Source organism: Musca autumnalis, unplaced genomic scaffold, assembly GCF_047663935.1.
Source record: "Musca autumnalis isolate F117 unplaced genomic scaffold, ASM4766393v1 scaffold_3, whole genome shotgun sequence".
NCBI lineage: Eukaryota > Metazoa > Arthropoda > Insecta > Diptera > Muscidae > Musca > Musca autumnalis.
Window position 1 is genome coordinate 28,257,315 of NW_027411866.1, and position 23,283 is coordinate 28,280,597.

The window sequence follows — 23,283 nt, forward strand, 5'->3', positions numbered from 1 at the left end:
CCATTACCGATGTTTTTCGGTAAATTAACGACGAATAAAAAGCAGTCGCAAAGTTCAACCGATAGCAAGAGTGTTGTGAACTTTTATTCGATCTTTTCATTCATAATTGTGCGTTTTAATTTTACTGATTTGTGTCGGTAACTCAAAAAAATGTGTTGGAGAATCGAACTACTGAACTTCTATATCACAAAAATGGTAAAACCTAGAAACAAATCAAACAAATTTTCAAAGTTACTTACTAGGACTTGCGATTTCCAAGCAAAATCGCGAAAACCTAAAATAATCCTAAAATTGTGAACTTATTTAAAATTCCCTCTAGCGATTTTTTCTCGTTTTTGGATTGCTGTTTCAGAATCCACAAAAACTTCCCAGTTGTAAGCTCCTTTCATTTAACGTTGGTTCAAGAGCACCGTGATATTGAACCCTCAGCCGTTAGGATAACGATAAAAATGTACTTCATCGAAATAATGTTCTTAGAATAATCATATGTTGTGACGAAACCCGCGTCAAACACTTTGGAGCCGATTTGGTCGAAATTTTGGATTTTGCAATATTTTGTCCAAACTTCCTTTGGACATCAGACTTCAAAATGTTTCCCTAAAATCTTGAGCAAAGTCCAATTCTAATTTTTTTCTAAACCTAGAGTAGGTTCGAATATGGATTATATCGATTCACTCCTTCAGATACCTCCAACACAACATTTCAATTATCCGATTTGACCGAAACAAGTACCAAAAGGGCTTATTTGGAACAACATCTTCGGATACATCCCTCAACATCACTGTACTTTAAGGGCTGTTCGAGGAGTCATTGCACATTTTGAGCAATGGAACTTCTTGCGGTCTTGTTTAGTTATGTCAGAATTGACCCAAAAGCTCTAAATCTTACGCCGACCAACTAAATTGAATTGCTTTGTGCTTTCATCGAAGTCACATTTTTGAGCACAACATAAGCATTTATTCGTAACGCCAACAATCGTGAAGTTGTACACCTCAAATGTTTCGAAATTATTGTCGGAAAGTTTATACGTCCAAAAAAGGAGACGCAATTCTGAAACTTCTTTGCTATACAATTTATAGAAAACATGGCTATGTAGCCCGTATTCGATCTGTCCATATAAAAAAGTCTCAACTCACACAGGCTGAGGGCATATCTCTGTAGGCAAACCCGACTGTTACATTTTACTTGTTTTCCAGAAAACAAAAGTTATGAATTTTCATAAGTTTGTCTCCGCTGTGTCGACAGAAGTGATTGGTTTTTGGAAAGCTTTTAAGGTCATCGAGTCCATAAACATCTAGTCGTACAATTAAGATAGAAATAAGCGGAAACAACAACCATTGATGTATCATATGGAGTTTTTCGACTTAAGCTATTTTTTCAGGAATTAGCTAAAATGTTGTCGTGCTTTTTTTAAAGATATTTTTTCGACCCTGTTTTTGCGTAGTCTCAAACAGTACTGCGAGTTGGATTCGAAGTCTATGAGTCGTAGATTGAATCGCCCGGCTCCTGATATTTTTTTCTTTTTTATACCCTCCACCATAGTATGGAGGGTATATTAAGTTTGTCATTCTGTTTGTAACACATCGAACTAATTATTTGCGACCCTATAAAGTATATATATTCTTGATCAGGATAAAATTCTAAGACGATCTAGCCATGTCCGTCTGTCCGTCTGTTGTAATCACTCTAGCGTCCGCAATAATTGAGACAGAGTGCTGAAATTTTGCACCCGAGGGTATTTTTTCCATAGGCAGGTCAAGTTCGAAGATGGGCTATATCGGTCCACTTTTTGGTATAGCCCCCATATAACGGTACCTCCGGATTTGAGGTATTTTGACGTTCTTCGCCACATTTGCAGACCGAATTAGGTATAATTTCGCACTTAGGGTTCCTAGTGATCAGCAAACTGATATCCCAAAGGATATGAGCATAGGTCCATGTTTTGGTATAGTCCCCATATAACGGTACCTCTCGATTTTCGGTATTTTGACAATTTTAGCCACAGTTTTTAACCGAACTATCTGAAATTTGACATTTGAGGTTCTCAGTGGTCATGAAATATCTCCACCAAGCATCGTCAACATAGGTCCATGTTTTGGTATAGCCCCCATATAACGGTACCTCCCGATTTTCGGTATTTTGAGAATTTTAGCCACAATTTGTAACCGAACTATATGCAATTTGACATTTGAGGTTCTCAGTGGTCATGAAACATCTCCAACGAAACATCGTCAAGATAGGTCCATGTTTTAGTATAGGCCCCATATAACGGTACCTCCCGATTTTCGGTATTTTGAGAATTTTAGCCACAATTTGTAACCGAACTAGCTGTAATTTGCCATTTGAGGTTCTCAGTGGCCATGAAATATCTCCACCAAGCATCGTCAACATAGGTCCATGTTTTGGTATAGCCCCCATATAACGGTACCTCCCGATTTTCGGTATTTTGAGAATTTTAGCCACAATTTGTAACCGAACTATATGCAATTTGACATTTGAGGTTCTCAGTGGTCATGAAACATCTCCATCAAATATCGTCAACATAGGTCCATGTTTTGGTATAGCCTCCATATAACGGTACCTCCTAATTTTCGGTATTTTGAGAATTTTAGCTGCAATTTTTAACCGAAATAGCTGTAATGATCGGTATTTTGAGAATTTTAGCTACAATTTTGTCTATTCAAAAATAATCGTCAACATTGGTCCATGTTTTGGTATAGCCCCCATATAACGGTACCTCTCGATTTTCGGTATTTTGAGAATTTTAGCTACAATTTTTAACCGAACTAGCTGTAATTTGCCGTTTGAGGTTCTCAGTGGTCATGAAACATTCCCACCTAACATCGTCAACATAGGTCCATGGGTTGGTATAGTCCCCATATAACGGTACCTCCTAATTTTCGGTATTTTGAGCATTTTAGCTACAGTTTTTAACCGAAATAGCTGTAATTTGACTTTTAAAGTTCTCAGTGGTCATAAAAGATCTCCAACGAAACATCGTCAAGATAGGTCCATGTTTTGGTATAGCCCCCGTATAACGATATCTCCCGATTTTCGGTATTTTGAGAATTTTAGCTGCAATTTTTAACCGAAAATAGCTGTAATGATCGGTATTTTGAGAATTTTAGCTACAATTTTGTCTATTCAAAAATAATCGTCAATATAGGTCCATGTTTTGGTATATCCTCCCATATAACTGTACCTCCCGATTTTCGGGAATTTTCAGTGGTCACGAAATTTCTTTACTAAAATTCGTCAACATGGGTCCATTTTTGAGGGTCTACATTGTTTTGATGAAACTACCCTCAATTTGACTCTTGAAATTTTTGTTAGAGACCCTGTGGGCCATCAGGAATTAGCGTTATACCTTTGTTCACTGTTGCTTAAGTGCTCTACAAAAACAACAACCAAAGATATAATGCTAATTCATGATGGCTTACAGGGTCTCTTGCAAAAACTTCATCACGCCATAACGCGGAAGTTCGAATCACGTCGCATCTGTCCTTCGGGATTTTTAATATACACACACCAAGGGCTTTCATCTCCAAAAGGAATTATCTCTGCCCCAACATTTGTGTTCTCAGTGTAATTTAAGCAATATTGGGAAAAGTTGTTCCATTTAAAATTGTAAAAGGACCCTAATTATTCCATTTTAATTAAGACTATTTTATGGTGGAGGGTATAAAAAGTTCGGCTCGGTCGAACTTAACGACTTTTTACTTGTTCTAATTATTAAAATTAAAACGCAGATTAGGAATTACGATTTTTTTCTTAATCTATAATTGTTCCACAAACATCCCATAAGGGACAAGGGAGACTTCTCTCATGTCAACGAGTTCACCCCGATTCAATTAGCTCAGTGAAATGGGACCTACAGGTTATCGCCGAGTCCGAACGGCGTGTTTTACGACACCACTTGCAGAGAAGTTTTACAAGGCTGAAATACTCAGGAAATGTCGCCAACATTACTGAGGGGCATTTTGCCACCGTTGGAAATTTTGATGTTGCCTGGCCTGGGAATCGAACCGCAGACCTTCTGAGCGCAAGGCGGGTGTGCATTCCATTGCACCACGGTGGCACCCAATCTTAATCTATATACCAAAAATCTTTCATGTAGTACCAAGAAATGTTTTTAATTTTTTTTTAATGGAAAAGACAAATTTTAGAAAATTTTCGTCATATACATACTTTATGGGGTCTGAGACCAATATTTCGATGTGTTACAAACGGAATGACAAATTGATATACCCTCTATATTGTGGTAGTGGTTATACAAAAAGATCTGCAACTAAATTGTTGTTGGAAGATTGTAATGTCGTAGTGGGATCCATTTTAATATCTTTATATGTTATTTTGTCTTCCAATAGTTTGATAAATTTTTGTTGTATTAAACCTTGAGACAGAGAGAAAATTGTATTATTTATTTGATATTTGTAAATATTTTATTATATTTATAATTTTGGTCGCAACAACATTTCGGCATATTGAAATGAATATAAATTGCCTTTCCATGCAAAATTAACCCAGCCAATACCACCTTTATATGCATTTGCTAGTTGTCTATAGGGCCCAAATAAATGGCTGAAAGAAAATCGAATACAAAATGATAAAAAATACAAATGTCAATGGTATGTCATGGAAAGACTATACCTGTTATAACAACCATGAAACCACCATGCACCTTTAAAGTCCTTGGCACAATTTCCTCCGCCATCTGTGTCATTATCCTCATCGAATGTGGTAAAATTGTGTCCAACGTGTGGCCGTATGGCATCTCCTGCATTTCCACTATATTTACCCAATAATTTGATACGATATTTTTCTGTTTCATTGCCTATCTGAAAGCCGTCATAGATGGCGTAACGCTCCTCATTGTCCCATGTTTTTAGTAGAATTTTTAATTCCACAACTGGTACAGCAGTGGTTAATAGATGAAGTTTTTCTAAGCCAATGAAAAATTCCCCCGAAGGTGGATTACCGAATCCGGATTTATACTCTGTCCAATTTTTATAAAAATCAACCGTTCCATCCATTCTCCGTAGAATTGTTGTCCAGCTTGAGATTACATAAAAATTGCATAAAATATATTTGTTAAATTTGTTAATTTAAATACGAGAGATTTTTTTGAGGATTTAAACAATTTGAAATGTCTTCGTTTCTGGCACATTGCAATTACGAGTATACATACCGGTCATTAGCTATCATATTAAATCTGTTCACCACATCCACTTCCTTTGTATGTTCCACTATCTTCTTCAGTTGATTCCCTTGTTCTTGAAGTCTGAAAATTAGAATAAATGAATGGGAAAACAACTTACGCAACACCAGTACTTAGAGTCATGTTGAGCTGGAAATTATACTTACACATTTTTGAACTCAGTATAAAACTTGTTGTTGGCAGCATTCATTACTTGAATTTGTTGCAACATATCATTACTTTGCATCTCTTGTTCATGTTGTCTGAAAGTACAAATGAGGGGCTCAGCGCCAAAAACGCCTTAATCCACATGCTCAAAAAAAAAAAAAAAAATCACACTGACTATAGAGATCAAACCGGAACCTTTTGAAATAAATAATGTGAAGTTTATGTCACCGTACGACAAAAACGTCTTTCTCATGTCTATAGCCGGTTACAAGAAGCAAAATAATAACAAACTGTCATTAAAATCCGATCCGATCGAAAAATTTTTTGTTGTTAAATTTGTATTTACTTTTCATAATTTTTTCAATACAATACAAACGCGCTGCTGTTACCATAATTTTGATCATATATTTACAATTCAATGATCCAAACAGAAAACCATAATAATAAGTAAAAAAGTATCAGTCGGCTTTGCCGACAGAGATATACCCTCAGCCTGTGCAAAATGAAACACTTTTTTCACAAAAAACTTATGTATTTAGGGGGTTTCAAAATTTTGGTCGTATGAACCGAAAAAATGTTGATTAGGATTAAAGTTCAAAAATTTTGTGGAAAAGGTACTTAAAGGAATGGACCGACATAGACCATGGGGGTGCCATAGGGGGTTTTTACACCCTTCGGGCTGTTTTCTCAAGCAGTATTGACTTGCCCCTGAAACAACTTTTATCATCGTAATTGAGGCAGCGAATGTAAGTTGCTTCAACAAACAAAAATCAAAGTGATTCAATAGCAGGTCTTAAAGTGAACTTATCCAAAATTTTGTGTGGGAGGTACGGGATGGATTGGACAAATATAGTCTATATTCGAACCTGATCTATATCTGGTAGATATTATGAGAATGTGTAAAGTATGGTCCAAATCGGTCACTCCCATCAAGAGTTATCGTGCGCACAATTTTTCCGAATATTTTTGAACTTTGGTGGGGTAAGTACCTGAAGGAGTGGACCGATGTGGCTTATCTACGAACTAGAGTTGTGTAGTTCGCGAACGAACTAGTTCAATTGAACGACTCACTTCAAAGAACGACTGAACTAGATCACTCGAAGTCGTTCGTTATAGTTCAGTAGTTCAGTAAAAGAACGAAAGAAATGTCTGCTGTTGCAACCGGCGTTTGCACCATACAATTTGTCTTCAATCTCTGATTTACTAACCCATACATACATTTGTCAGCTGTCCATAATTTTTTAACAAATTAAAATTTTTTTTAACAAATTTTTGACATTTTTGTAAAACAAGTGAGATGATAATTGAAATGTGTTGAAAACAAAAGAACATGAACAAAAACAAAATATGTGAACGGAAAACAAAAACAAATCGACGATTTTCATTCATAATTTGACAACTGTTTTTGCAGTCGTCTAGACGCCTACGTCACACAGGCAAGTTTTGTTTTTTTTGACAATTAATACATGTACTCAACTGTCCTGTCATGTGTAAACGCTGGGTAAGACAATTACATTTTGCTAGTTTTTCTCAATCGAAGAGTGCAAATATGTCCTTAGAAAGTAATATGTCTGAAAACAGAAAATATAGTGGAATTTAGATGCATTTTAAGGAAAATGAATCTAAAAGAGCGACATGCAAGTATTGCCCCACATCCTTGAGTACTGCTGGAGGGTACATTGGCAATTTAAGTAGACACATGAAGACAAATCATAATCAAATTCCTTTGGTGGTGAAAAGGCAGTAACCGCCTCTTGAAACGGCAGCAAACACACAGGACTCTAAACCAAGTACAAGCTCTCAAAATCCGGAGACCGCCTCCTATGAAAAACTTGAAGAAATTGATAGGCAAAATGGTAGCAAAAGGTCATCATGCGCTACACATAGTTGATGAGCCAGAATTCAAAAAAAAAATTAATAGAACTTGTGTGACACTGTCCTGGGTATACTCTACCAACGAGAAGAGCACTCTCCCAATTCATTATCAACAGTTTATAGGATCTTCGGTCAATTATATGGTAATGTGCAACATTTTAGAGAGTTTTATTGCATAGTGCTTGCTGAACGAGGGACTGAACTAAAAGAACGAACTAGTTCAATCAAAAGACCTGAACTAAAAAGATCGATCAGCTAAACGAACTAGAAATCACAACTCTACTACGAACTTAAACTAAGTTTGGAAACAATATTACGAAGGCCAAATTTTGGCCAGAATCGGCATATCCGTTCGAGAATTATCTTGCGGTTCCACCCATAAAAATTGTGTCATAGTGTTTGTTTTTCAACTTTCAGGCTATTTTTTCAGGAAGTATGGACTTGCCCCTGAGGAAACTTGTACCTTCGTATAGGGGACAGTGAATACAAGATGTTACAACAAAAACCAAGACGATTCGAGAGCAGGTCCTAAACTGAACTTTTCCGAAATTTTGTGTGGGAGGTACCAGAAGGAGTTTACCGATTGAGTCCATATTGGAACCTCATCTAAGTCTGGTAGAAATTTCATAATGTGCAAAGCATGGACCAAATCGGTTACTCCCTTCAAGAGTTATCGTACGCACAAATTTTCCAAACATTTTCGAACTTTTGTGGGGGAGGTACCGGAAGGTGTGGACCGATATAATCCATCTTTGAACTTGAACTAAGTTTGGACAAAATATTACGAAAGCCAAATTTTGGACCGAATCGGCATATCCGTTCGAGAGTTATCTTGCGCTCCAACCACTACACACGGTGTCATAGGGTTTTTTGTAATTTTTTTAGGCTATTTTCTCAGGAAGTTTGGACTTGCCCCTAATGAAACTTACAGCGTCGTATAGAGGACAGCGAATAGAACTTGCGTAAACAAAAATCAAAGCGATTCGAGACCAGTTCCTAAACTAAACTTTTCCGAAATTTTGTGTGGGAGGTACCCGAAGGGGTGGACCGATTGAGTCCATATTGGAACCTCCTCTTAGTTTGGTAGAAATTACACGATGTGCAAAGTATGGACCAAATCGGTTATTCCCTACAAGAGTTATCGTGCGCACAAATTTTGCGACAATTTTTGAACATTTGTGGGGGAGGTACCTTAAGGAATGGACCTATATGGCCCATCTTCGAACTTAGATCGAATCTGAACAAAATATTTCGATACCCAAAAATTTGAACCGAATCGATTGATCCGTTCGAGAGTTATCGTGCGCACCAGCCAGCCAGACAGACGGACAGACAGACGGACGGACATTGCTAGATCTACTCAAAATTGTCTGAAACGGATATCGTACAAACATACTTGGGGTCTAAAATCATTATTTCGATGAGGCACATTTTTGGTCGTATCAAAGTGTAAATACCCTCTTTAGCCTAAAGGCTGAGGGTATAAAAATTCCAAGGACGTAACCAAAAATGTGGTAAAAAATCTCTGCCACACAAAGAGAGGGTTTTGAACTTATGTCATATTAATTCTCAAAGTTTGATAAACAAGCTCGATGAATCCAAATATACATATATTTGAAAAAAATTTCCCGATAGTTTTAGCAATCTGAATGATTACACTCTAATTAGATTTGACAGAGAACGTCCTGGCATTGGTGTCGTTATTTATGCCAAGAACACATTGAATGCCAGATATCGTTTAAGTTCAGCCATTGGTGATAATATTGATCATAAATTTATTGAATTATGCGTATACGTTTACCGACCAAACAACACAATCTATTTAAATCAGCTTCGAGACACTGTAGAAATCGCAAGTTTGGGCATTAAGGACGTAATTATCACTGGGGACTTCAATTCAAATATACCTGTAGTGGGATTCTGTAACTCATTTCTGCTGTTACCGACAAAAATCGGTAAAATTAAATCGCAAATTTATGACTAAAAACATAAAGAAAAGTTGGCATCACTGTTTGTGTCGGTAGAGGCTAGCGACTACTTTTTATTCATCGTTAACTTACCGAAAAATTTCGTTAATTATCGAAATTATAAGCATTTTCATTTTACCGACAATTATCGATAACAGCAAAAATGAGTTACAGAATCCCACTACTGAAGACTCGTCTTTGCTAGATAATATGCAAACACTGCACACTGTTCCCAACCTACGACAAAAATCGAAAAATCTATACTTATAAAAGAGTTCTGTAATGATGACTCACTGATTCACTGACTGACTGACTGACTGATTCATAATCAACGCCCAGGCTAAACGGCTGGAGCTAGAATCTTGAAATATTGGGGGAGTGTCACTCTTGATCCCAAGGTGTCACATAAGGCTGGATTTTGGGAAATTCGAACTAGAACGGTACGAAAAAGTACTAAAAGGTACTAAATATGGTACCCTTAGTATTAGGGAAACGCGAAGAGCTAGAATTCTGACATTTGGAATGAGGTTCGCTGATGGAGAGTTAGAAAGGTGTACCAAAGGGTTTTTGGAATGCGAACCGATAAAGTTGGAATTACTTTTACCGTTGGAGTGTAGGTTTGAGATATGGAGGTAGTTTTCGAAATTTGTACATGTGGGTACGAAAGGTACTAAATAGTACCAAATAAGGTACAATTTGTATTTTGGGGAACGGATGGAGCTGGAATCCTAAAATTTAGAATTAGGATTACTGTCGGATTGTAGGATAGAGGTATTTTGGAAATTCGTTCTTTTGGGTACGAAAAGTACTAAATGGTACCAAATTTGATACAATATGAATTTAAGTGATCGGATAGAGCTGGAATAGTGAAATTTGGAATTATGATTACTATTGGTGTGTGAGATTGGGATACTTTTGGAAAATCGTACTTATGGCAACGAAAAGTACTAAATTAGTACTTGTGGTTACAAAAAGTACTGAGTGGCACTAAATTTAGTACAATTTGGGTGAACGGATATAGCAGGAATTCTGAAATTTGGAATTAAGATTACTGTTGAAGTGTAGGATTGAGGTAGTTTTGGAAATTTTTGCTTATGGATACGAAAAATACTAAATGGTAATAAATCTTGTAAATCTTGGGTTTGAGTGATCGGATAGAGCAGGAATAGTGAAATTTGAAATTACGATTACTATTGGAGTGTGGGATTGGGATACTTTTGAAAATTCGTACTTATGGCTACGAAAAGTACCAAGTGGTACCAAATTTAGTACAATCTGGATTTGGGTGATCGGATAAATTTGGAATCCTGAAATTTGAAATTAAGATTACTGGAGTGGAGAGAGTGTTGGAGAGAGGTAGGTTTGGAAATTCGGACCTATGGGAACAAAAAGTACTAAATGGTACTAAATTTGGTACAATTTGGATTACGGTGATCGGATGCAGCTGTAATCCTGAAATTTGGAATTAAGATTACTGTTGGAGTGTAAGATTGAGATATGGATGTAGTTTTGGAAATTCGTACTTATGTGTACAAAAGTACTAAATGGTACTAAGTTTGATGCAATAGGTATTTGGGGTGAACATATAGGGCTGGAATCCTGAAATTTGGAATTTAGATTACTGTTGGAGTGAAGGATTGGTGAAGTTTTTGAAAGTACTAAATTTGGTACGATGAGGATTTTGGTGAACTGATAGAGTCGGGATCTTAAATTCGTAATTGAGATTACTGTTGAAGTACTTATGTGAACGAACAGTACTAAATTTAGTACAATTTGGATTCGGATGAACGGATAGAGTGTGATTCCTCAAATTTGGATTGAGGGTCACTTATGAAGAGTAAAAAAGATGTACCAAAGGGTTTTTGGAAACTATGAGTGTACGAAAAATACTAAATGGTACTATATTTAGTACAATTTTATCGACTCTTTCGAAATCCCCCACAGAATAGTTCAAAATATTTTAGACAAGTGCAGTTTAAGACCTCTATGGATAATTATTAGTAAATATACGTGTGTAAGCTTGGAACCTCAGTAGTCATAGCTTCCCTTCCTTTATGGTAATAATTTGGTTATATGTAACAAATATGAAATAAATAAAATGAAAATCACCTAATACATAACCTTGGGTTAAAGGATTTTGGTTGTGTAGCCGCTGTCCGTAGATGGAAGTTTCCGGTCACACATACTCAGGGTATATTCTTGTCCGCAAACCCGACTGGTTTTTCTTGAGATTTTGACGTAGTAGAATCTGTTTCCGATCAGTTTTTTTTTTTGTTTGTTTGTTTTTTTTTTTTGATTTCGTATGTCATCACAGTGTCCTTTGCCGAATAAGGAAGAACATCTCTAGGAACGTGCATCCATTGAAAATACTTTCCAAAATACAATTCAAAGAGTAATCGACAGAAAAATCCTTGACTTCAATCACAATAATCTTAATTTTATTAACTTTCGAAAGGTCGAACAAAACATAAAAATAAAATAGACATTTAATAATTTTTTAGCAAGATAACAATTTCCAATAATCTCAATGGACGACACTGCAGTGTAACAGAAATTATTGGGGTTAATGTGAGTTTTTTTCACTTTCTCCCTTAAGTTAAAACGGCGGAAAGACCAAAACTCACCGGGAATTTTCGTTCAGAATAATCCCCTATATCATAACAAGTAAAAAAGCATCAGTCGGCTTTGCCGACAGAGATATACCCTCAGCCTGTATATATTGAAACAATTTTTTTCCCAAAAAAATTATGTATTTAGTGGTTTTTATAAAGTTTGGGAATTTGAACCGACAAAAATTTTCATTAGGATTAGGGATCAAAAGTTTTGCGGAGGAGATACTAAAAGGAATGGATCTACATTGACCATTATGGAAGTGTATCTTCAGCCACTACATATGGTGCCATATGGGATTTTTACACACATCGCTGTGTTTACTCAAGAAGTATGGATTTGCCCCTGAAAAACGTTTACCATCGTAATTGAGGCAGCGAATGCAAGTTGCTTCAACAAAAATCAATGTGATTCGAGAGCAGGTCTTAAAGTGAATTTATCCAAAATTTTGTGTGGGAGGTACCCGAAGGGTGGACAAATATAGTCCATATTCTAACCTGATCTATATCTGGTAGATATTTTAGGATTGTAAAGTATGGACCAAATCGGTCTCTCCAATCAAGAGTTATGGTGTGCACAATTTTTCCGAACATTTTTGAACTTTTGTGGGGGAGGTACCTGAAGGAGTGGACCGAAATGGCTTATCTTCGAACTTAAACTAAGTTTGCACAAAATATTACAAATACCAAATTGTGGACCGAATCGGCAGATCCGTTCAAGAGTTATCTTGCTCTCCAACCACTACACACGGTGTCATAGGGGGTTTTTTTTTGCAACTTTCAGGCTATTTTCTCAGGAAGTATTTACTTGCCCCTAATGAAACTTGTATCGTCGTATGGAGGGCAGTGAATACAAGTTGCTAACTTAAAAATCACAGTGATTCGTGAGATGGCCCTAAACTGAACTTTTCCAAAATTTTGTGTGGGAGGTACTCGAAGGAGTAGGCCGATTGAGACCATATTGGAACATCATCTTCCTCTTGCAGAATGTTTACGATATACAAATCGGTTACTCCCTTCAAGAGTTATCGTGCGCACAAATTTTGCGACAGTTTTGGAACATTTGTGGGGGAGGTACCTGAAGGAGTGGACCGAAATGGCTTATCTTCGAACTTAAACTAAGTTTGCACAAAATATTACAAAGACCAAAATGTGGACCGAATCGGCAGATCCGTTCAAGAGTTATCTTGCTCTCCAACCACTACACACGGTGTCATAGGGGGTTTTTTTTGCAACTTTCAGGCTATTTTCTCAGGAAGTATTTACTTGCCCCTAATGAAACTTGTATCGTCGTATGGAGGGCAGTGAATACAAGTTGCTAACTTAAAAATCACAGTGATTCGAGAGATGGCCCTAAACAGAACTTTTCCAAAATTTTGTGTGGGAGGTACTCGAAGGAGTAGGCCGATTGAGACCACATTGGAACATCATCTTCCTCTTGCAGAATGTTTACGATATACAAAGTATGGACCAAATCGGTTACTCCCTTCAAGAGTTATCGTGCGCACAAATTTTGCGACAGTTTTGGAACATTTGTGGGGGAGGTACCTGAAGGAGTGGACCTATATGGCCTATCTTCGAACTTAAATCAAATCTGGACAAAATATTTCGATACCCAAAATTTGAACCGAATCGATTGCTCCGTTTGAGAGTTATCGTGCGCACCAGCCAGCCAGACAGACGGACAGACAGACAGACGGACATTGCTAGATATACTCAAAATTGTCTGAAACGGATATCGTACAAACATACTTGGGGTCTAAAACCATTATTTCGAGGAGGTACATTTTTGGTCGTATCAAAGTGTAAATACCCTCTTTAGCCTAATGGCTGAGGGTATAAAAATGATTGATATAGTTTTTATACCCTACACCAATATGTGGGGAGGGTACTATAAGTTGGTTTTGGCCAAAAAGTTTGTAAGGCATCGAAATAATGGTCGTAGACCCACACATATATTGCAAAATGAATGTCTCGACGACCTGAGTCGATCTGGCTATGTGTGTCCGTCCGTCCGTCTGTCCACCTAAACCTTGTATTCACGCTACAGGTCGCAATTTTGATGGGTTGGTCACGAAACTTTGGTTGCTTATGGGGGTCGCAGATTATATTCTGGATTATATTCCCTAAAAGAAATGTTTACGTGAAAAGCTTATCACATGGTCGGCCCCGTCCCAACTATAGCCTTTGCTCACTTGTTTTATTTTTGGCAAATTTCAAACATAATAAGGAATGTGTAATTGTTCATAATAAGGAATGTGTAATTGTTCAAAATAGTTCATTACAAACACGTGTTAGAGACTATAAAAAAAATATAAAACCACATAGATATGCAACGATTTTATCTTTTATTGTTGAATTGCTCTTTGTTATGGTCAATACCACACACCAACGGCAGCTCCAATATCCACACCAAAGATTTGAGGTATGTTTCGCGACGCGATACTTGGGTTTTTAAACGTTTTTATTATCGCCTTCCTGGGGCAGGAAAAACTACAACGCGCACAGTTTATTATGATCAGATAGCCGCGCAGGGGCAAAGCACACAAACACCAGAGATAGCGAGTTTTGATTTCTCCCAACGGGGACAGAATACGCCAAAGGGAAAATTCAATAATTGTTGTTGTACACTTTCAAGGTTTTGCTAGTTGCAAAGGGAGACGGTCAAACTTTATACACGGTAATCGACAGACTGCCAAAAAACCATGGCACGCACAAAAACGACAATATCGTTTGTTTACCTTTTCGATACGGTCAAGGCCGACACAAAGGAGAATTAGGAAGAACTATCAGTGATGGCAATCAGTGGTTCACGTAGGCGGAGATGGGACAACTAAAATAAGAGTCATATATAGTTTACACAAACTAAAGTTACTTTCTGAATACAATAACTAATTTAAATAGTCTTCGCCTACGTGAACACTTTTATCAAAAACTTCAAAAGCAAAAGATCGCAAGAATGTTTTTTCTATATGTTGTTTATAAGTATTGCACGTAATATGCTACAAACGTTCAACAAATACAAATAAACATCTTGTTCTGAACTCAGTACCACTTTCAGTCAGCTTAAAATTACGATTAAACGTTTAAACAACACCTTAAAACTAAACGACAGCAATGCAGAAAATTGCTCAAAAAGTGTTCATTATTTTTTTACACTAATACCTCGATTTGCGTTAAGAAAAAATATAATAGATTTCTTCGATTTACGGTACTGATTCGATTTGTGTCATTAATAACTTATATTTCTGACGTTAAATTTTGTGAAAAAGTTACTAAAACATGTGGAAACATGTGTTACGAGTTGCGTTGTTTCGCTTTGCGTCGGAACCAATTATTAACGCAAATCGAAGTATGAGTGTACTTTCAAATATGTTGAACAATAAGTATACCAGTGTAGTTAAATAATTCTCTGTAATAGTACAAATACTTTACATATTTCATGGATATTTTAAAATAGTTTAAAACTTTACTCAAAAACAAGTAAGAAAAGTCTATAGTCGGACGGAGCCGACCATGGGATACCCCTATAATACTATTCCTGGACAATCGCTCTCCACGGAACTTCTTTTCAATGATTGTGAAAATTTAATTATCAAATATCAGATATGTAATAATGTATAATACTTATGACCAAAACCAAAAAGTTATCTAGCATGACAAAAACATTTTTGTAACAGGAAAGGAAAATTTAGTTCACACAAACGTTGGTTTGTACGCTTCTTCTTCATCATAAACTCAAACTTTGTTTAACATTTTTTGGTTAAAATTTTGTTTTTGGTCTATTTCGTCCCCTGAAAATTTCACGATCATCACTAAAACCTAATCATTTCTATTCTGGCCCGAACCCAACCTCCTTAAAAAATTCGTTACAATAGGTCCATAATTGCGGCCTTAAGTTTGTTTACAATTTTTAATGGACGGGCACACATCGCTAAATCGCTTTATCTCGTCGAGATATGAATTTTGGCACACCAAATAAGAAGTCTAGGACGAATATTTCGTGGTGTTACATAAACTTTTGGAGAGACCATGTGCAGCATGGGATAAAAATGTGGTTCTCTACACAAAACCCATTATATTGTTACGGAATTAGGTTTAGCTAATATCCGCGTAGACGTTGTTTTATTCCCCGATACGATTTGTAACAAATAAAACAGGGTTCGTTTTAGATTACGTTTCTACAATGCTTTATTTACTTTATTACACTTATTCGGAACTGACTTTAATTACTAAGCACGCAGCTTGTCTCTAGTTAGCACGCAGCTCTTCTTTAACCGATCTCGTCACTGCTAGTTCCCCCTGTATTTATATCCCAAAATCTCCCCGTTCGAGTGACCTCTAGAACACGTCTGGCAACACCTCGAATCTGTACAACGAACACACAGACGCACATTTGCACTAAGCGAACAACCAGACTCACATACATGGAGGAAGATCAAATACAAGTAGACAAACACACTAATGACGTAATTACAACAACAAACAAATGCAAGAAATAAAGAAGTAGCAAACTAAACGATAATTACATGATTTTGGCAAAACAAACAAAATCACATTAATGAAAGGTAAAGTCAGAACTAGAATGATAAAGAGAATTCTACATGATAGTTTTTGTTGCTTACATAAAGTAAATGCGTAATAAAACTTTACGTTACAATTAAAATTTTTAAATTAACGGAAATTAAACTAAATTAACTTAAATCTATCAGTTACATTCGTAACAATATATTAGGCAGTAGGTCCGTTATCTAGCAAACACTTTATTGCAATTTACATCAGAGGAAAGGTCAGTAGTTTGTTTCCATATGTAGGCTTTACTTACTTACTTAGCTGGCCTTTTACAGAACATTTGTTCCATAAGCCGAACTAAGAAAAAATCTCCAATCCTCTCTGTTTGCTGCTGTATTTTCCCAATCTGGGATATGTAGCTTTCTGATATCTCGTTTCACTTGTTCGCTCCAACGAAGCTTTGGCCTTCCAGATCTGCGAGAACCTCCGTGCGGCCCGTATTTATACGCCTTTTTAGCGGGTTCATCATCACTCATTCTTATAACATGGCCTAGCCATCGCAATCGTTGTATCTCGATTCGTTCAACTATATTGATGTCATTGTATAGTTGATACAGCTCGATGTTCACACGACGCCGATATTCGCCGTCAACACAGATTGGCCCGTAGATCTTTCGAAGAATTTTTCTCTCAAACACACAAAGCACTGCCTTATCTGCTTGAGCAAGTACCCATGCTTCGGAACCATACATTAGCACGGGTAGTATCAGTGTTTTGTACAGTGTTATTTTTGTTTGACGAGAGGTGGCTTTATTCCTAAACTGCTTACTCAGCCCAAAGTAGCATCTGTTAGCCAACACTATTCTTCTTCGTATTTCACAACTGATGTTATTTGTTGTGTTTATGGCGGTACCGAGGTAGACGAAGTCCTTTACTACCTCAAAATTATAGGTACCAACATTCACAGATGGTGCGGTGTTTATGGACATATTACGCGTCGATACCATCAACTTGGTTTTTACACCGTTTACTGCCAGACCAACTTTAGCAGATTCTCTTTCGACTTTTGCAAAGGTGTCAGTTACTTCCTTTACCGATCGACCCATGATGTCAATGTCGTCGGCATAAGCCAGTAACATGTGGCTGTTCGTGTATATCGTTCCATTTCTTTTGACATTCGCGTCTCGTTTGACCTTTTCCAGCAGGATGTTGAATAGATCACACGACAGGCCGTCTCCTTGTCTGAAACCTCTTTTGGTAGTAAACTCTTCGGAGAGGTTCTTTCCAATTTTAACTGAGGATCTCGTCTCAGTTAATGTCATTCTACAAAGTCGAATGAGCTTTGCAGGAATACCAAAATCAGACATGGCTTGGAACACCTTTGGACGTATAGGGCTGTCGAATGCTGCTTTATAATCGACGAAAAGATGGAAGGTGTCGATCTGCATTTCTTGGGTCTTTTCCAGGATTTGTCTCAAGGTCAATATCTGGTCAATGGTGGATTTGCCAGGTCTAAAGCCGCACTGATAGGGTCCAATAATTTCATTGACCATAGGCTTTAGTCTCTCACACAATATGCCAGATACTATCTTATATGCAATAGGGAGCAGACTTATGCCCCTATAATTGGAGCACACAGTCTTATCACCCTTCTTGTGGACTGGACATAGGATGCTCACGTTCCAATCGTCGGGTACGCGTTCTTCCTGCCAGATGGTGCTAACTAGCTGATGCATACACCTTATCAGCGTGTCGCCTCCGGTTTTGAACAGCTCGGCTGGTAGGCCATCTGCTCCTGCCGCCTTATTATTCTTCAGCCGGTTTATTGCTGTCCTTACCTCATCTTGGCTGGGCGGTATACATTCAATACCATCATCTGGGATTGGATCTGTGGTATCTTCGCCGTCTTCACTGCTATCGGATACCAACAGTTTGGAAAAATGTTCTTTCCATATCCTGAGCACACTATCTGTATCAGTTACCAAATTACCTTGTTGATCTCTACAGGAGGATATTCCTGTACCAAAGCCATCAGTTTGATGCTTCACTATTTGGTAGAATTTTCGGACTTCGTTCTGTCTCCTGTACATCTCCATTTGTTCACACTCCCTCTTTTCCATTTCTCTCTTTTTCCTGCGGAAAAGACGTTTCTCCTCTCTCCTTTTCTCCCGATACCTCTCTCGTGCGCTACACGTTGCTACTGATTGTAAAGTAGCCCTATATGCCGCATTTTTTCTTCGGTAGCAGCACGGCACTCCTGGTCATACCACGGATTCTTTGGTGGAGGTCTCTGGTATCCAAGTACTGATTTTGCGGCTGTTTGCATGGAGTGGGTAATATTTTGCCATTGTGCTGATATGTTATCGGGACGAGAAGCGCTATCATTAAGCAATTGGGTCAGTTGAGTGGAATATGCTGTGGCTATCTGTTGTGTTTGCAGCTTGGCGATGTCCAACTTTCGTGTTGTGTCTGTCCGTGCTTTATTTGCAACGTTTAGACGGGTACGTACCTTTGCTGCAACGAGGTAATGGTCCGAATCTATGTTTACTCCTCGGAACGATCGTACATCCAACACGCTCGATGAATGTCTTCCATCTATCACAACGTGATCAATTTGATTTATTGTTCTTTGGTCTGGAGACAGCCAAGTGCCCTTATGAATATCGAGATGCTTAAATCTGGTACTGCTAACTACCATGTTTTTTGCCGCTGCGAAGTCTATCAGCCTCATTCCATTGTCTGATGTTTCACTATGTAGACTGAATTTCCCAACTGTTTGTCCAAAGATATTCTCCTTTCCAATTTTGGCATTAAAATCGCCTAGAACAATTTTAATGTCATGGGCAGGACAACGGTCATATGTCTCTTCTCAGCTATCGTAGAATATATCTTTGGTCTGTTCGTCCTTGTCTTCGGTTGGGGCATGAGCGCAGATAAAGCTGATGTTGAAGAATTTTGCTTTAAATCGAATTGTTGCAAGTCTTTCATTCACTGGGGTGAAGCTGGAGACCAGATGTTTTAACCCCCGACCACCTACAAAACCGCAACCAAACTCATGCTTTGTGTCATGGCAGCTATACTACAGTGCGTCACCTTTAGGTGTTGTTGTGACATCTTTCCCAGTCCATCGTATTTCCTGTATGGCAGTAATATCGGCTTTGTACTTTCCAAGTACGTCTGCCAATGCGAAGACTGCACCTTCTCTATAAAGAGTGCGAACGTTTGCGGGGTTCTTCAACTTTAGAGGGGTTTGTTTTTCTTTTCTTTCGTTTTTTCATAGTAGGCTGTTTTTTCTAGGGGAGGGTTACTAACCCGACGCCCAAACCCAAGTTTTTAACGTTCTTATGGGTGAACGCGCGGCACATGTTAGCTCACTACCTTTAACGGGTGTTAAAGGCAGTTCCCCAGGTGACACCACGGGGAGGTCAATGTCCACTTGAGATGAAAGAGGGACCAAGATAAATCCTGGGCTTTGCCATGTTAAAAGCGGTCAGGACCGTTCCTTGGTATCTTCCATCCCCTACGTCACCTATATGTAGGCTACTTTGCGAAATATATATGTCCTCAAGGAATTAAAATATCGACCAAAAATAAAATTTTGATATTTTTCATACAAAAGTAATGTTCCATTTCACCCGCTAAAGAATATCAGATCATCATTAAAAATTGTAGGCATCTTTTTGGATCTATACTCTTACCCGGTGCAAAATTTCGTAACTATTGATGTATAATTGCGACTTCTAGCGAGTTTATTATTATACTACAAACAAATAACGGAATGTATTAGGCTGTAACTCTGTTATCTGATCATACACACCAACATAATTGGCATCAATTGAAAGGTCAAGCGTTCCACTTTCAAGTAGATCTCACTGGTCCGGAATGTCACTTCCAGGAATTAAGATATAAGCTGTATATTACAAATTTTCACAATTTTCACACAAAAGTTTTGGTCCATTTAACCCTCTAAATATTAACTGATCATCATCTCACTTTGCAAGGTTCTTCCTTGTCTTATACTCTTACCTTATTTAAAATTTTGAGGCGATCGGACTATTATTGCGACCTACAGAGCCGCTACAAAATTGGATAAAAATTACGGTTTTGGTCCATTTCACCCGCTAAATATTTCACGATCATCACCAATAACAATAGGTGTCTTTTCTGGCCTGAACCCGACCTCCATGTAAAATTTCGGACGATATGTCCATAATCGCGCCCTGGAGTTTGATTACAATTTATAATGGACAAACGGACGGACGGACACACATCTCAAAATCGCTTTATCTCGTCGAGATATCAAGATTGCTATACCGCATTGGGGGTCTCCGACGAATATTGAATAAATAAATAAATAAATAAATAGATAAATAAATAAATAAATAAATAAATAAATAGATAAATAAATAAATAAATAAATAAATAAATAAATAAATAAATAAATAAATAAATAAATAAATAAATAAATAAATAAATAAATAAATAAATAAATAAATAAATAAATAAATAAATAAATAAATAAATAAATAAATAAATAAATAAATAAATAAATAAATAAATAAATAAATAAATAAATAAATAAATAAATAAATAAATAAATAAATAAATAAATAAATAAATAAATAAATAAATAAATAAATAAATAAATAAATAAATAAATAAATAAATAAATAAATAAATAAATAAATAAATAAATAAATAAATAAATAAATAAATAAATAAATAAATAAATAAATAAATAAATAAATAAATAAATAAATAAATAAATAAATAAATAAATAAATAAATAAATAAATAAATAAATAAATAAATAAATAAATAAATAAATAAATAAATAAATAAATAAATAAATAAATAAATAAATACATAAATAAATAAATAAATAAATAAATAAATAAATAAATAAATAAGTAAATAAATAAATATGTAATAAATAAATACATAAACAAATGAATAAATAATAAAAAAATAAAAAACCGAATTGTTTTAGGAGGTAGTATAACCTAGTGTTAGTGTTTATAATTCAATAGGGAGTTTTTTTCCCAAGGTTTCGGTTAGATCTTTATAGTCAGTTTGATTTTTTGACCATGTGGGTTAGGCAGTTTTGGAGCCTCAAATATGGATTGAGAAGAATTAGATTTGAAGGGCGAAGTATTTTTGTCGCAAAACTAAACCAATTCATTCGGATACCTACTTCTTGTCGATATTCAAAAGATTGTCATTGACTTTATTCGTTTCCACCAAAAGTGTATTGACTTTTATAAACAAATTTTTCCACAAAAATAAGCTATGTTCATCTTCGTAGGGATTCTGGAAAATTATAATGACTTAAGATATAATTATAATTTGGCATAACGACTTACATAAAATTCTTCGCTGGTGGAATTATCAGCTGCTTCAATTAACGTGAGTATAATTTTCAACAAGAAAATAGTAAAATTCACTTTCATTTTGCAAAATTTAAAATCACAATCACAACACTTGGAAATGTACTGAAAAATAAGTCCAAAGAAAGCTCTTCTATAAAGGCAATGATTTCAGATTAATTGACAAAGCAGGCCGTTTAGATTAAAATCATAAGTAATTGCAATAACTTAGCGTTATCTATTTGACAAGTAGTTGCTGGCAAACGATATGCATTATTTAGAAATGACAACAGATAGTTTACTTGTAATCTTTAACTTAAAACAAACATTTCGTTTGTAATCAGTAATTTCTAAAAAATTACCCCATTGGGAAAGATGAAATTATTGATAGTTTCTTTAGTTGAAAAATTTTGCTGCGGTCAACAAGTGTCATCATGTTCTGGTTGGGGATTGAACCACATACCTTCTTTGTTCACTCCCTTGTAATTTAGGGAAAATGTTAGATGGATCAAACTGCGTATATGGTACATATGTATAGTAGGTGTCGCATGAGCCGTCAAATATACGACTGCAATAACACTGTCCAAAAAAATTCAATTTTTTTCAAATGATGGGAAAAACTGAGTAGATTATGAAAGTTGAGCTAAAAATATGAGACTCGTGTATCGGCGTTTTTATACCTTCCACCATAGTATGGAGGGTATATTAAGTTTGTCATTCTGTTTGTAACACATCGAACTAATCATTTGCGACCCTATAAAGTATATATATTCTTGATCAGGATAAAATTCTAAGACGATCTAGCCATGTCCGTCTGTCTGTTCGTCTGTCCGTCTGTCTGTCCGTCTGTCTGTTCGTCTGTCCGTCTGTTGTAATCACTCTAGCGTCCGCAATAATTGAGATAGAGTGCTGAAAGTTTGCACCCGAGGGTCTTTTTTCCATAGGCAGGTCAAGTTCGAAGATGGGCTATATCGGTCCACTTTTTGGTATAGCCCCCATATAACGGTACCTCCGGATTTAAGGTATTTTGACGTTCTTCGCCACATTTGCAGACCGAATTAGCTATAATTTGGCACTTAGGGTTTCTAGTGATCAACAAACTTATATCCCAAAGGATATGGGCATAGGTCAATGTTTTGGTATAGTCCCCATATAAAGGTGCCTCCCGATTTTCGGTATTTTGAGAATTTTAGCTACAATTTTTAACCGAACTAGCTGTAATTTGCCATTTGAGGTTCTCAGTGGTCATGAAATATCTCCACCAAGCATCGTCAACATAGGTCCATGTTTTGGTATAGCCCCCATATAACGGTACCTCCCAATTTCCGTATTTTGAGAATTTTAGTTGCAATTTTTAACCGAACTAGCTGTAATGATCGGTATTTTGAGAATTTTAGCTACAATTTTGTCTATTCAAAAATAATCGTCAATATAGGTCCATGTTTTGGTATATCCCCCATATAACTGTACCTCCCGATTTTCGGGAATTTTCAGTGGTCACGAAATTTCTTCACTAAAATTCGTCAACATGGGTCCATTTTTCAGGGTCTACATTGTTTTGATGAAACTACCGTCAATTTGACTCTTGA

At 36.5% G+C, this 23,283-nt stretch overlaps 1 protein-coding gene across 1 annotated transcript; it reads right to left on the reverse strand.

The window, feature by feature from the left end:
* Positions 1–4,419: 4,419 nt before the first annotated feature.
* On the reverse strand, positions 4,420–21,914 carry LOC141396617 (ryncolin-1-like). Its single transcript, XM_073972232.1, has 6 exons — positions 21,692–21,914; positions 21,523–21,638; positions 5,365–5,460; positions 5,189–5,281; positions 4,651–5,055; positions 4,420–4,581 (listed from the first exon to the last, which is right to left on the reverse strand). The coding sequence occupies exons 1-6, from the start codon at positions 21,776–21,778 to the stop codon at positions 4,452–4,454; spliced, it is 927 nt and encodes a 308-aa protein (XP_073828333.1). The 5' UTR covers positions 21,779–21,914; the 3' UTR covers positions 4,420–4,451.
* Positions 21,915–23,283: the final 1,369 nt, after the last annotated feature.